The sequence below is a fragment of the Anas acuta genome, chromosome 13, assembly GCF_963932015.1.
Source record: "Anas acuta chromosome 13, bAnaAcu1.1, whole genome shotgun sequence".
NCBI classification, from domain to species: domain Eukaryota; kingdom Metazoa; phylum Chordata; class Aves; order Anseriformes; family Anatidae; genus Anas; species Anas acuta.
Genome location: NC_088991.1, coordinates 4,035,614 through 4,051,609, shown reverse-complemented (window position 1 = coordinate 4,051,609; position 15,996 = coordinate 4,035,614). Strand labels below are relative to the sequence as shown.

Genomic DNA, 15,996 nt, shown 5'->3' with positions numbered 1-15,996 from the left:
TTTCCTGTCCTCTGTTGGCGCCAGGACGTGCGCAGCAGCCCTAGCTCCCTCCCGCACCGAGCACCGTGTCCTTTCCTGCTTGTTGTGGTTTGCTCATCAGCTCCCTGGCCACGCAGCTCCCCACCCCAGGGGTCTTTCACACCTTAGGTGCTGGGCTGTGTCAGCCACGGACCCGTTCCCCAGTGCAAATATCCTGTGGCTGATCAGGACCCGGCTGTTCTGCCTGGTTCAGTGTGATTTCGCACTAGAGAGTAGTTTCATCTCTTCTTTGGCTGTCTCATTCCCTGTTCTAATTGCTTTTTCTAATGCTAGATAGTCCTCCTTTAGCAATTTTTCTTGTATTATTTTTGAGATTGATCCCATTAAGTTCTTATCCTTCAGTATGTCATCCCCAGCTTCGAAAGCAAAGTCATTTGTTGTCAGCTGCAGCTGAATTACCTGTGCATTAATTGCCTTTGTAGGTCCCAGATTTCGCTCACAGATGATTTTTTTCTTTGTATGAAATATCTTTATTTGAAAAATATTCAGCGCCATTTACCTCAAATAGCCTGCTTGGGTTTTTGCTGCTTGCTTCTCTGAGCTTGTCATTAAGCCCCCAAGCTCCGTCGATGTTATTACCAGCTTGCACAACACGTATTACAAAATTAACAGTCTTGAAACTGCAGAAAAGTTGTCTGTGTTGGGTTCTGCAAAGATTAACGTTCTCCTGGCTCTCTTTCTGCACTGCTTTCTGTTCAAGACACACAAAGGCATATTTTTTTGTGCTAGCCTGCTTGAAAGCCATTACTGATATATTTCCTGTGCTGTTACCTGCTCTGGGTTTAGCCTGCAAAGAGCAGTAACGAGGCACACGAGATAGAAATATACTAAACATAGTTTAATGACTTTCTCCTGCACTTAGCAGCTCAGCTAATTATACAGCAAAAAAGCACCTCTGACGTTTGTTCTGTGCCTCTCAGGGAATGGGCCCCTCCCTTACCCAGTGTGCTGCAAACCAGGCATGTCCACGAACACCTCTTAAAGGTGGATGATGTGCCCTCTCCTTCCTCCCTGGAGGAAAGTCCTACAGCTTGGGCACTTCTTAACCTGTGGGGCTGCTGCTGGCACCTCCCGGGACAGCAGCGAAGAGCAGTCCTTGCAGAAATCATGCCAGCTTCTGCCAGTGCTCCCTGCACACCAGGAGCTGCCTGCGCCTCCTTCCGAGGCACTCAGCCACAGCCAGACAGCCTGCTCCCCAGGGCATTGTCACAGCCCTCTATATCTGCATCTGACAGGCAGCAGCCTGATTTCCAGCTTAGCCCACTGACTGTTGTATAATAAAATACAAGAAAGGCACACGCAGCCCTTTTTGTGCCAGCTCGAAAGATGCTAGACATCTTTATACATTATTCTGCACAAAGGGGTGCGGGGAGGGTTTGTGTCGTAGGGACACACTTCTTTCCTCTCGTTCAGGGAAGGGGAGAAGCCCTCCTGCACCTCCTTGTAGCATAAAGGAGCTGAAGTAGCTGATTATCCTGTGCTTGTCTTATCGTGGGTAAGTTTGGAGGTATCAGCATGCCTGGCTGCTGAGCTTCATCGTCAGCTCTGTGCTGTGTTCACGGAGTGTTCCCAACATGGCTCTGCAGCAGCAAGGAGCTGCTGTAACCCCTCAGAGCCCACCAGCCCCGAGCCAAGGTACGCTCAGGACCCTCAGCCTCATCCCTGCACTTCCAGGGATGCCAATTCAAGAGGCACAAGATTGGTCTTTTGTGCCCTGATGTGCCCCAGGCTTGTGCTCCAGCTCCTGGGGGCTAAGGTAACAGTAGCAGCCTTTTCCTCCACCACCTTTTCAGCCGCCTGGGAGCTGAGATCCTAAATCCACGAACAAACAGGTTGAGAGGAACCTAGATGCAGAGGTAGTCACCTAATACAGAGAGCTGAAAGTCTTCCAGTGATGGGGCTGTGATGGCTGGGCCAGGACCCGCTGAGAAGCTGGATGTTTTTTGGCAAAGCGTGATCTAAACCATATGGCCCAGCAAGGAGATGGTGACGGAAGTCTTTATAAAAAGCATTTTACAAAATGTAAACAACAGATTTTTCTGCACAGAGATAAAGATGGAGATTAATGCTTGAATTATCCTGGATAATTAGTGTAGCAGGTAATTATTTAAAATCGGGCACATCTGTGAATACATCACTTTGACTGAATTAGAAAATCCTCACAACTGCTACAGTAAGATGGCTCCAGCAGTCCCACAGGGAAATCTTTATGGGAGATTAATTCTCGCTTCAAATGGCAGAGATTTGCAAGAGGATTAGGTGGCCAGTATGACACATCCGCACTGTGACAGAAAGTGATCCAGGTTTTTTGTTCTCACACAAGAGCCGAGTGGTGCTTTCTTTGAGTTCACGTGTTCTTTGAGCTTGAGGGCTCGGCCCTCAGAAGTAGTGTTTTATAGCCAAAAAGATGAGCAGTGCTTGAAGGAAAGTGGTGACAAGAACAAGGGCAGGAGAAGAGCAGCTTGAAGAGAGGACAGCGAAATCCAAACTTGGATTTAAAGTCCTAAAAAGCAGCAAGGTCACGCTTGCAGAGCTGGTGGGTATGGTTTTCAGAGTACTATAAAGTGTACAAAAAAGTTGTCACCTAACATTGTATGAGACAGCGCAGGTCTGGGAGGGCTGGGTGAGGAGCTGTGAGGACAGCATCTCCCGTCACCCATCTCAGCAGCTGCTGCAGGAGCTCCAGGTTTGACCATCACTGCACGGCTTCGCTCGTGGTGGCCAGGCCCAGGCTGAGCAAAGGAACAGGCCGCTTGGGTTGGGTTTTTGCTGTGTTCAGGAGCTCACGGTGAGCGTTCACTCATGTGCAGTCTTCAACAGCTAAGACACAAAGCAGGCTGAGGCTCGGGCAGCTCTCAGAAATGTGAGTCCTGCTCTGTGGCCTGCTGGGGAGATGCACCAAAAAGCTGGAGCACTTCTGGTAGGCTACCAGGCCACACTCCCAGCCAGCACAGCGTCTGGCTGTACCAGCAAATGCTTCAGGTTTGAATGATTGGGTACCAAATGATGGCTGAAGCATGGTACTCCCTGTTCTCAGCCCAAGAGAGTTCAGAAAGCTGCTTTGTGTGCAGATCTCACTGCTTACAGCACTAAAGAGAGCTCTAACCAAGAAAATGGTGGTTTCCTGGCACACAAAAACACCCTCGGTAAAATTGAAATCGCTCCTTGCTGCATGATTCCAACACAGAGCTGGTGCCAGGAGCTCTCATCTGATTTGCTCAGGTTCTCAAAACATCAAGGTGAATACTTGAGACAGGCTCAGTTTGTAAACCCCGGGGAATTCACAGCAGCAGAAGAGAGGAAAAAAAAAAGGAGATACTTTAGGCAGTGTCCAGGGGGTCTGTCTTTTAAAAAAGGTTATATGGCACTCCTGGGCTAAGGCTGCACAAGAAGAAGAACCAGTGAGGCTGAAGCTGGCCTCCACCAGCCTCACCTGCAGCTGTATTTACATCATCAGGGATTTGTTCAGACCAACCACAAAAATTCCCCAGTGAGAAACTACCACCAGGTTTCATGGCGCTGCCCTACGTCTGCAATCAGTCCCTATTCAAGCCCATGCAGTACCATTAAATATCTTACTTTAAAGTAAAATAGCAAAAAGTACTCTCGACAGGAAGTTTATTATCCTTTTTCTTTCATTTCCCCCAAGCTAATTGCAATCCCTGAGCTAGGGATTTGCCTTATCCTTCCCTACAAACAGCATCTAACATCTACTGCTAAATCACCTCCTCCCCCAAGACAAAAAAAACACCAAAAATACACGTTTCTATCCAAAATATCAGTCTTGCACTCTCCCTCAGCTACTGTTTTACCCTAAACTCAGTGTTTCCAGGTGTCTGCAGCTCCTGCACACCCTGAGAAAGCCTTGCAGGAGGGCTGAGTAACTCAGCACCACCCTCGTGCTGCCGCGCTTAACGTGGATATTCCCCTGCAGCTGCTTGATCCAGCCTTCAGAGATGCAGCCACTGCTGGATTTTCCCCTTGGGCTAGTAGTGAGCCTGTCTGTGGGGAGCTGCAGCTCAGGCCCTGGTATTTTGGGGCGATTCAGCCCACCAGGATGTGCACCTGGGCCACCGAGGCAGTTGTGTTAAATTGAGAGCTGCACGTCATTTCAATACGCCATTAAAATGGAGCTGAGCTGCACCTCGCTGTCAAAATGTGAGCATATTTTAACCGTGTCAGAGCACTGGAGCGTAGCCAGAATGCCAGTGTAATAATGTTTTGGGCACGATGTTCTGCCATATTTTATTAAACTCCCTGTCCTACACTTCACTGCGTGGGTCTGAGGGCTGCTGCCTGCAGCCCAGCATCCAGGAGGGCTGCTCCTTCCAGCCTCACTTAAATCTACTCAGAAACTTATAATCATCATCGTGTTCTTGGTTAAATCTCACGTCAGATACCGCAAACATAAACACTAAACAGCTAAAACACTGTAACTATCAGCACTAAATTCCACGGAGGTAAGAGCACACATCCTTACCGCTTAGATGCGGGTGCTACTGCACACTGTGCTCGGCACTGCTTGAAGGATTCGGTTTTCTTCCTTTTCTGCCCGGTCTCAGAATTCCTGCAAAACGTGAAATAGGGGCATTTTTTAAACTTCAAAACCAGCACAAAGCAGCATGACATCCATTCTGAATGTGGATTTTGTATTCGTATGGACTTCATCTGCAGAGAGAGCTGCATCACCTCTCTGAATCCAGGCTGTAGGTTGTTCTCTTTGCCCCAATGCTGAAGGGAGCACGCAGTTTGTTAGCAGACAGCGTGGCACCTCAGCTCCACAGACCAGACTGCAAATACCTCGATTTGGGGAGCTCCATTTTGCAGCCTGTAAGATCAGCATCTTGCACAAGCTCAGTATTTCTTGGTGATGCTATGGACATGCTGCGCATCTGTGTAGCTGTGAAGTGATGCTAATAACTTTCCACCTTTGCTTTGTTAGGATGAAGAACACGAGAGCTAGCATGGTGTTGCAGTGATAATATAAATAAATAAATAAAAAACAGTAAAATGTTTCCTGTTTGTGTAATGATAATGCAGAGGCAAGATTTAAAATATAGCCCCCAGTAAAATTTATCACTTCTCTATAAACAAGAGCTGAATGAATAGATGCTATAAAACAAATCAACAAAGACCACGAGAGATTTTTTTCCAGGGAAGAGTGTGAGAATTCATTGGATTTTGACATGAAAAACAAGGGTCTGTGATAATATAAAAGCAGTAGCAAAAATAATAAAAAAAAAGTTTTCCTGCTTCTTTTACGGGTGAACTAATGTGCACAACCTCTAAACGATGAAGCATGGGAAATTTCTTTTTGCTATCATTACATTTCTCAGAGGTTGGTATTTTTATACTCAGCTACATTTCACACTGATTTTTTAAGTACACCCCCAGCGAGGGAGATGGAAGAAGTGTCACTGCTTTGCCTGCAGCCAGAGAAATGCTTTCTTGCTCGCGTCACCTCCTTAGTCGCTGACATTTGCTTCGGTAAAGCCTGCCTAAAGCTGTTGATATTCTCTTTCCTCCTCTCACAGGACCATGCAGACATAGAGTGGAAGTTTGCACGGACAAAACTCTGGATGAGTTACTTTGATGAAGGTGCCACTCTGCCCCCTCCTTTTAACATCATCCCGAGTCCCAAGTCCTTCTGGTACCTTTGCAAGTGGGTTCACAAGCAGCTGTGCCCAGGCAACGACTCCGACAATGAACAGAAGAGGCATGAAAACCTCAAAACATTCACAGTAAGGAGCTGCATAGTTTGAAACTTATTTTTTTGGGGGTGCTTGTGCATGTTCAAGGTCACAAGGGATGCTACTGTGCTGGTGCAGAAGGTTGCTGCTGGACTGGGACTTGCCAAGAGCCATCAGGACTCTACAGACAGGATTACATGTTGGGTAACACGCCTCTGCCTTTCTCGTTGCAGGAAAGGCATGCTGACAACCTCATTCAGAATCAACATTACCAGGTAAACTCTCCTGCAGATCAAGTTTTTACTTACAGTTTCTTCCTGCTTATTTTCCACGATCTCACTTCTTGCTTTCTTATAGAATACATATACAAGTGTAGGAGCTCCAAGAGGATCTTGCTTGGCATGGATTAAACGTTTCCTCGATAGAGGTGGGGTGGTTTAGTAAATCACTCCTAGCCTTTCACCTGCTCTGAAAACAGCAAACTTGCCAGGTAGCTCCCTGCTTGCTGAAGTCAAGGCAACATCACCATTGACTTCAGAGGGATCAGACTGTCGTGTCATCCTGATTAAAACTGTTTTTGCAGCATTTTTACATACTCTCAAATTGTTCCTCTACTACTTTTTTTTTTCTGCAAGCCATCCCTAATCCTAACTCAAACAGCAGTTGAGATTTCCTTCAGTTTTGGACAGCTCAGGAAGGAGGAATTGTTCCTTTGTTGAATTTTGCTGTTTCTGTTCATTCTCAGCTTGTTTGTCATCAAGTGTTCATTAAATTCAACCTACGAAAGGATGAAGCGGTATTAAAAACACCAGCTTCAGTGCTTGAATTCAATGTGATTATGCCAGCATGCTGGAAGGACGAAAAAATACCTCCTCAATGTTAGGTGGTACGTCAGACAATACTGTCAAAAGCCATAAATAATTTGTCTTACGTAGGACATCTCCTGTTTTCTGAAGAGTCTTTGTACGTGGAGTTGACACTTAACGTACTTAGTCACTTCTGATAAGAGACATTGGGTACCTTCTGACTTCACAGCACAGCTCACAGGTACCGAGAGTGGGATCTCGTAAAGCACCTCCCAGTAAACCCTTGGTGTGGAGCACAGCTTAAAGCTTGGGGTTACTCAGGCTTCTTGTCTCCATTTATGGGGGAAAATGCAGGGAAGGTTTGGGGTAGTCTTTTCTGTATCCAGACATCAACCTCTGTGTGGCAGGTAACAGACAGCAGTCCAAGCCTGCTTATGCAAAGCCAGCAAGGAGGTACACAAATGCAGAGCAAAATGGATATCATCTAAGTTGTACCAAACAGCCCAGGTAATGCTGGGGAACAGTCACCAAAGGTGTGACTCTGTACTTCCAGTGCTGTCCACAGATGCTGCAGCAGCTCTGCAGGGAGTTTTTAACCTCCCATTAGAGGGCACCCAGGCAGCTGGCAGATGTGGGCTAACGTGAATGTGCATTGCTCTGTAGAGTCCTGGCTGTTTGTTCTTCAGGTTATTTGTTGATAACACACCATCATTTAAAGAAAAAAACCTTAAAGTGGCAAGCTTAGCTCATCAAGATACACAGCATATACACGTGAGACTGATAATCTCGAAGGACTTTCAGCATCTGAGATTAAATAATGCATGAAGAGGTTTAAATGGCTTGAAGACATTTAAAATAATCTAGATTATTTTTTTCTGAACAAGTTTTACGTATGCAAAGCAAGTACAAGGAATCAGCTCACTACACTTAATAGCTGAGCTTTCAAGATGAAATGTAAACAAGCCTCTGCAAAGGTTTGTTCTATTTGAAAGTGCTGTTTCTAAGAGTGATTATTTTTTTTAAGAGAGCAGAGTCAGGAGAGCTATCAGTAAGAATTCGGTGAAGTACAGCAAGAACAGAATTTGGTCTGAGCCAGCAGCTGAATCACTTCTGTTGTTTCATATTTCAGGAAGTGATCAGAAACCTTGTGAAAAGATACGTTGCAGCAATGATCAGAACTTCCAAAACCAATGAAGGTTTGACTGAAGAAAATTTCAAGGTAACTTCCTAGTCTTTAATAATCGTGTTACACTAATGCCAGTAGCCACTTGCAGAGTTCCCGCTAACTTGGGAATATATTTTGTGACCAGCAGTGGAAATGTGACTGTTACTGGAGCTGGGAAGGTATGCAATGTGCATGCAGTCTTCTTTTGAGCAGAGAATATTCCTTAAAAGGTTGTCTTCTCACAATGTCTCAATGTGTCTTAATGCACAAGATTTTACATAGACGATGGCTTTGAAAACCAGTAAGAATGAAGTATCTGCTTTGAGTCAGCATTACGTTCCTAATCCTAAACTGAGCCTGGGTTAATGGATACAGAGAATATTAAATTTGGGCCTATCAACTAAAAGATTCCTGCAACATTTCTAAATTCCAACAGTTTCACTTCTATAAATGTCTTATTTAGGCTTTCCCCAGCCCCAGGCAGGAAGAAGAGGGGATAAGGGGGTGGTCACAACGGCTGGTCCCACAGCCCTTGAAGACAAAGATCTTGTAAGCTCTCCAACTCTCAGGCTTACCAATAAATTTTTTCACGTCACCAAATCATAAAGATGTACGTAGTGTTCTTGTAAGTCTGATTTGGTGTCAGCCATTTGCATAACTCTTAACAATTCTCCCAAGAGAAACTGATCTTTCTTTCACGTCACAGATGATGCTGTTGAGTGGCACTCATTTTCCCTCTTGCCCTAGGAATTAAAACAGGACATCTCAAGTTTTCGCTACGAAGTCCTTGATCTCCTGGGAAACAGGAAGCCCCAGAGGAGAAGTTACTCTACCAGCAGCACAGAGGTGTCCCAAAAGGATGAAACAAACGAGGATAGTGCTGGGGAAAAATCCAAAGCCAAGAGCGTGTCTTTCAATGTAGCCAACAAAAAGAAGGACTTCAATGTATCTGCTCTAATTAAAACCATGTCTGGGATTGATATGGTGGAAGAGAAGCCAAAAAGCAATGGGATCAGTAAGCGCTCCTTCATCCGAAATGGAAACAGAGTTCAGAGGCTTTCCAGCTCCAAGAAGGAGTCCTTTAAGAGACTGGGCCTGCTGTTCTCCAAAATGAATGGGCATGTCCCTGAAGCAAATTCAGAGCCCATGTACACTATTTCAGATGGAATTATTCAGCCACACTACATGTGGAAAGACATTAAATATTCTCAGATTGATAAAGAGAGAGAAGAGAATTGTTCCAAAAGTGAAATTAACCTCAATGAGGTGGACTACAGTGGGAACACGAGACTTACAGGACAGAGCAAGGAGTGCCCTGTGGTTTGTACCAGCTCCCTTCACTGTGCTTCCAGTATTTGTTCCTCTAACTCCAAACTTTTAGACTCATCAGAGGATGTGTTTGATTCATGGGGAGAGGCTTGTGACTTGTTTATAAACCAGTGGAAAGACGGGCAGGAGGATCATGTAACAACTCGGCTATAAGTAAGGCTACCTTAACACCTGCTAGAAAACTTAGCTAATTATTTGTAATTGTTTGCTCTCACCTGATTCAGCATTATGAATTCCTTTCTGTCCACAGGAGAAAAAAATGTAAAATTACTTATGTTAACCTATTTTATAGCCATCTGCACCTTTTTTAGTTTACTTTTTTACACTCACAAATACTGAACTGAAGGTTTCACTATTTATAAGGTCACTGTAAACTACGGGACTCCTTCGGATGCAGTCTTTGAATCCCACATAATTCAGACACGCTGGTGGCGGAGTAGAGGATTCCTCCAGTGCACTCATCATCTTCCCAGCACCGCTGGGTTATCATCGCTGCTATCCAACACCATCAGTTCCGCATCCTGCTCAAACTCCTCGGCATCACAGCCAGCTGGTGAGCAGTGGCTTAGCAGGAGGCTGAGAATCATATTTGCAATCTTCTTAGAAAGTGTTTCAGGTTACAACTGGCTTTTTGTTTTCTTTAAGCAATACAACCTCTGATTCTTTCAGCTGCGTGTTTTTTTTTTGTTGTTTTTTTTTTTTTTTTCAGGTCATTATATCCATATTGTAAAGTGTTACTGAATAAGAGACACCTTTGATCATGTGGCTAGAACATGTGATGATTTGCTCATTTATCTAATTGCTATTAAGAAATTCCCCTCGTAGGGAGCAGAATGACCTCCCAGTTCGGCTGGCAGTGGAAGCCAGCACCTGGCCCTGCCACCAGCTTCTACATAGATGAATGGACACACAGCCAGCTGTGGCTGCTTGAAAGAGAAACCTCAGAGTGGTTCTCCTGTCACTGACAGGGTGCACCAAAACCCAGCCCTAAGCCTCCCCCTTACACCCACCCCCCTGAGCTGCATTTGGGTTTTGAAATCCCTGGCTTTATTTCCACTGCTGCATTCCTTTTTTTTTGCTGCCTCCCTGGTCAATGTCACGCTGTTAGGTAGAAAACCATCCTCCTGGTGTACAGCAGCCACTGCCCTGGGTCTGTGAGCTGCATTTCTGAAAAGCAAGCTCAGCAGTAGCAGCTCAGACCGCAGCTGGCACCCTGGGAAGTTGCTGCAGTTCCTTTTCTAAGGTGCACCAAAAAGCAGGGCAGCAGTAGATGTTACCCTGCTGTATCTTTATGTTTTTTTTCACTCCTACAGTTGTGCTAGGCCCTGTCTAGATATTACCAAGTCCCTGCATTTTTGTCCTACGGAGCATGAGACAGAGGAGAAGACAATAAGGGCAAAATGGTTGACACCGCTTTTTAACAACTTGATACCTGAATTTTCTTCCATGTTGTTGCTAAGAAATGCAGATGACTGGCACCTGCTGCTGCTTCAGAGCTGTCAGCAGTCAGCTTTCTTAGAAGAAGCAAGTCCTGAGCTCAGAGATGGCCCTGCCTTACCCCAAAGCTTCCTTACGAGTCTGTGCAGCCAGGCTAAAGGCTCTGTTCCCAGGACAGGTCACAGGAGCTGGAGCATAGCCCAGGGGCAGGTGCCAAAAAATCACCTCTTGTGTGCAATACATTGGGAACTGCATTTGAAAAAAGCATTTATGAAGGCTGGAAAATCTACACCAACACCCCTGGCTCATGAGAAGCTCTGAATGCAGAGCTCGAGGTGGAGGATACAGCCAGCCACAGTGTCAAGAAAAAAGAGCAGCTAGGAGCAGAGACTCAAACGTGTTTCTGTTCTCCTTGCTCATGAACGACGCCAGCCTTGTTACCAGCATGCAGGACAAAGCCCAAAATATTTAAGCCCCTAGACAGGCTAGTTAAGACAGAGTGAAAAGCATTCTCGTATCAACAGATTTCAGGCTTGATACTAATTGCAGGGTTAGAGCAGCCTTTGAAAATTGCATCTCCTCTTCCTGTAAGCAAGGCTGAGCAAACTGACTTTGGCACTACACAGGGAGACTTGCAGAATCGTAGGGTCAGAAGCAATTTGCTGATCTTCCAAGAAATCCAGCAGCCCTCTCTTTTACGATGCAAATCCATCCGTATGCGAGAGCTGCAGTGAGAACCAACTGAAGGCGAGTCTCAGAGCAGCCCACAATAAAAGCCTGCAGTTTAATAAACCAGCCTCAGCACATTTCTGGGAACACAAACGTTAGCAAGAGCTGCTACAGGGGGATGAAGGGAAGGGTTTGAATCATTTTATGCCTCACCTAAGCACATTGCAGTTCAGGAACTCTGATTGACATGGGGCAGCACATCTTTGTTACCTTCTAGCACGTAGGAACGAAAACAACTCCAGCATGGTTATGCAGATTACATCAGCTGGGTTTAAAGCAGGTGTGGAAGCAGGGTTCATATCCTTGGATGGTGGAAGGGCTTTTAATTTTTCCATGAGAGCAAGCACACTGCTACTGGCTATGACTAAATTGTGCCATTCAACTGCAGCCCTATGGTAACGGGTACAAATCTCAAAATGAAATGCAATTAACTCTGCAGCAGTGCCCCCCAAAAATGGAAAAATTACACTGGGCAATGCAAATCCCTTCTGTACGAACTGCGTGAGTCACGTTCCCCTGCCGTGCCCAGAAAGGGCAGGGGTAGGAACTGCCACATTGTAATGGCACAGTGAATCAGGCAGTCTGCAATAATTCCTTGGTAATGGTATGTTGAACGCCAGAGGTACATCATGGGGCTGCTTGGCTGGGGCTCCTGCGGGATTTGTTTCATGATTCAGATGCTTCCTAGCTCCCAGCTATGAGCCAGCCTCAGCTGACTTTTGAATTTCACAAAAAATATTTGATTTGTGTTAGTGATTTATGCATGTGTCCAGGAGGAGTTTCCAAAACTGTCAGACTGATCCCCAAAAAGCCAAGTCTGTGTGACTGCACCTATGCACCCCCTTTGGTAGCAATAGACTTCACAGCAACTAGTCTATTATTATTGTTGTTATTACTACTCTTAAGCAGGAGATTCAGGTGAAGGAAATTTAAATATTTTGTGAAAATACATTTGATAAGCTTCAAGGATAGTCATTACACACACGCTAGGAATTTGGGATCATACCAGGCTTGGTCACTTGTCCTGTCTTTAGGTTTCCTGCTCTTGAAGTAGCTTTATTTCTCACCTCCCATCCCTGGTGTCTTTTTCACCTGTTGTTTTAAAGCATCACACCTAAAAACCATCACCAGGAGAAAGGTAACACCAACACCCAGGTACAGAGCACCACACAGAGCTAGGAGGTGTTTGTACTCAGGTCAGAGATTGAAGAAGTTCTTTCAGAAGTAAGAAATCCAGCGGCATCTCTCCGCAGATTATTTGGGTAATTGTATATTAGTCACATACTAGTGCGTGTGTAAATACTCAGCTGTTTGCATAGAGGTCCCTGCAGGAGCAGCACGCGCAGTGGTTCGGGTGCAGGATCAGAAATGAGGACTTCTGAGGCCTGTTCCCAGCTCTGCCACTGCCTCACCTGTGACCTTGGGCAAGTCACTTAGCCTCTAACGCCTCAGTTTCCCCATCTGTAAAATAGGGACAATAATTACTTACCTACCTCGCGGGGGGGTTAGTTCATTATTTATAAGCACTTTCAGATCTTCAATTTAAAGGCGCTATATACAGTCAGTAGTTGATACTCGTAGCAGTGGTACGTACTTTTGTTTCCTTATGACTAATTCAGGTTAGGATTTAGCTATGTACGTTACGATAGTTTTCCATGTAGAAAACTAGCATGATTTCCCACGAGGGGAATTTTGGGGACTTCTGCAGTAGACAGAGAGCAGGAGCAGCATACCTTGTAAGCCTAAACTCTGACATCCTCGCTTGCGTGCTTTGTGCCTCATCTCACCGTACTGCATTTGTGTTTCAGCCTTTTTCTAACGGCACGTGTAAATTTTTAACAGAAACAGTCACTGTAAGTATTATTTAAATAAATGCATTCATATATAAACGTAAAACCTTACCTTTTGAGTAGGTTAAGAGCCTCCTAGGTTGGCTCTTGTGCCTCTGTGAGGGCTTCACCCTCATTTCTCCTTGGTATGGTTGCTTTTTCTGTAGTGCTTGCTTATCTAAGAGCCTTTCCTTTGAGTTAGAGGAGCTCTGAGACTTGCATGGTGAGGGCATGACCTGCATTTTGAGCTCTCTTCCAGGAGCAGGAGCAGTTGCAGGGTATCTCCAGCAGACATTTGGAGAAGTCCAAGTACTGTAAGCAGGGACCTGACTTACTCCTGGGCTATCTCGCAGAGTCACAAAGCTACGGGAGCACCAGCTGCTCCGTGCCAGTAACCGCAGGTCCCGCTTCCATTGGGACTTCTCGGCCTTGCTTTGAAGTTTCCATTTTCCTTTCCCAAAAGCCGAAACCTCACACACTTAAGTTTACCAGGAAGACGTTCAATTTCGGTTTAGTTTTCGGCTGAATTCTCCCTCAACCAGTCTGTCTGCTGCGTGCCAACACAGAGATGTCCACAAGAAAGCCGCGTGCAGCCTCAGAGGCCCCTTCCCAAGGACCAGCATCGCCCCCCACCTGTTACAACTCCACAAAAAACAGAATGGAGAAGGAAAAAAAAGCAAAGCCACCCAAATCACAAAGGCTGCCTAGAATTAAGGAAAGCTGTCACCTTACTAAAAGCTCTCTGGGGCTGTCTTTGGGGTGGGTGCACCCCGAGGGCCTCTTCCTCTCCCGGCAGCACAGCTGGCTGCAGCCAGCAGCAGTGGCTTCCATTCACGCAGAGACAAAATTAATTGGAATCAGTGAGACTGCCATGAATAACAAATCCACTTGCTGGAGTAGCATCTGAAATAAACTTACCAAAATAACCTGCAGTTTTCAGCGAATGCGTAATTTGAAGCCCAACAAGTATAAAACCAATCCCTCACTGGATTTTTTGGGGGTGCAGAGGGGCAGTCTGGGCTGGCCACCTAAGTGTATTTTCAAACCCTTTGTAATTCAACTCAATCGAGTTTTCACACTCCACTTTCCCTGTTTCAGACCATTACACTTGTATAAACAAGTCATTTATGCGATTTTCACATAATTCCCTCCACCCAAACTAACTACTGCTCTCGAGTAAGTTGATGATCAAGAATGATGCTTAAAAAGAAATCTAAATCTTAAAAAAAAAAAAAAAGTACATGTAAAAGGCAAAAGAAGCATTTGATCCTTAACTTCCAAATGTTTGATAGTGTGTTATGTTTCAGGGAAACACTTTTACTTGCTCTGCTTTTTTAAGGTGTGCAAAAATAAATAAAAAAAATAAAGCCACCACTAACTCCCAGCCTAGCTCAAATCACCCACAATGTTGAAAGCCAAGTCGATCGTGCAATTCTGTCTTCATACACGGACCCTACTCAGTCGATGGCTCACCAACTATGGAAAACAGCACTGCCCATTCCTGCTGGCCAGCATGTCCTCCTTCAGCATGGCTTCTTTTGTTTCTTTCGGGGATTTTCTTCCGTTTCCCCTCCCATTTACAGCATTTCCATCAGCAGTAACTCCTAAGCCAGGAGAAACAATGTGCTTAGACCGAGAGGTGATCAATCCAGGAGCTGTCCTTTCGGCACACGAGCTTAACAGAACACTGTGATACCTTTAGCCAACAGAATGAAATGCCTTTTGACTATAAATAGTTGTTTTTGAGCAAGGGGGGCACTTTTTGGTGTAGCTATTTTTTGGGGTATTGTACAGTTTTATTTAAAAACTACTGAATGTGTTTATAAGGTGGGTGTGGGAACTAGAGGGCTAGGGATCTTTGAGAAGCAAAAGGATGGTAGCAGATGCTTAAGTACTCTATTTTCTATATGGCAAGCCCTAGAGAATTGGGCTTACACTGCAAACAAGCTTTTTTTAGCAATCCAGTTTTAATATCAAAGTAAATCTTCATAGAAAAGCTATCACAGAAACAGCTTCACACCTGATCATATTCTAAAACGCTATTTCATGGGATAAAAAAAAAAAGTGAGGCTTTTTTCCTCTTTCTTTTATTTTTCATCAAAACCTTAATGGCCTTTTCCAGGCAACAGAGCTTTCAGATGTTTGGAGAATTTTGCTTATGTAAAGACAGAGTGGGGACCTCAGCATTTGCCCATTGAGCAGTAGTAGCCACCCCTAGAGGAAGGGGAGGATGAAAAGGGGGAAGAGCAAAAAGCAAAAACAAATGCTTAGTTTTATGTACTTTTCTACTTGCATCTTTTCTGTCTGTAGTGCAGATTCCACGTCATTCCCTTGCATAACATGTACAAATGAAATGTATATAAATAAATAAAAATATTTATTTTATGTGTATTTTTAGCTTAACTGTAAACTGAAAAAAAAATAAAGCATTTAATTTTTTTCCCAAAAATGTAAGCCTATTGAAATTCAAGGTGTTTCTACCTTTTCAGATGTAACATTTCCAGCTGCCTATTGATAATAAACATTTATGAACAGTAAAGCACGTGACATCTTATATTTTTTACCACATTCCGCACAGCATCCTCAAGGGCTTTCAGTGGTCACAGGAGCACTTCAGGGCTCCAGTTCTATACAAATTTATATCAGTGTTTATGTGGAAAAGATGTGGTGTAGTCCTACCTATCTGCAATGAAGTCAGCCAGCCAGATGCAAGCAAGTGTTCGTGGGCAAGAGTTGAGCAGCACTGGCCTGTGCAAAAAAAAATATATTAAAAGAACAGTAATTTGAAAATCCCTTTCATTATATCCTCTCTGTAACAGGGAATAGCAAACCCACTTTAAGTGCTGGTAAATAAAATGCACCACATGAACGCAATTACTCCTGTGCAAAGGAGTCCAAGTATGCATAATTCCATTTTAATTCGCTCCCCAAAGATATCCTTCCACCAGCATAACTACATCATCCACATTGGG

At 44.7% G+C, this 15,996-nt stretch overlaps 1 protein-coding gene across 1 annotated transcript in view; it reads left to right on the top strand.

The window, feature by feature from the left end:
* TRPC5 (transient receptor potential cation channel subfamily C member 5) overlaps nt 1-15,563 on the top strand; it is a 95,808-nt gene extending 80,245 nt beyond the window's left edge. The window contains exons 8-11 of the mRNA XM_068697071.1: nt 5,574-5,780; nt 5,963-6,004; nt 7,665-7,754; nt 8,448-15,563. Coding sequence (XP_068553172.1) covers nt 5,574-5,780; nt 5,963-6,004; nt 7,665-7,754; nt 8,448-9,182 — 1,074 coding nt within the window. The 3' untranslated portion in view covers nt 9,183-15,563. The remainder of the gene's footprint in view (nt 1-5,573; nt 5,781-5,962; nt 6,005-7,664; nt 7,755-8,447) is intronic.
* Nucleotides 15,564-15,996: the final 433 nt, after the last annotated feature.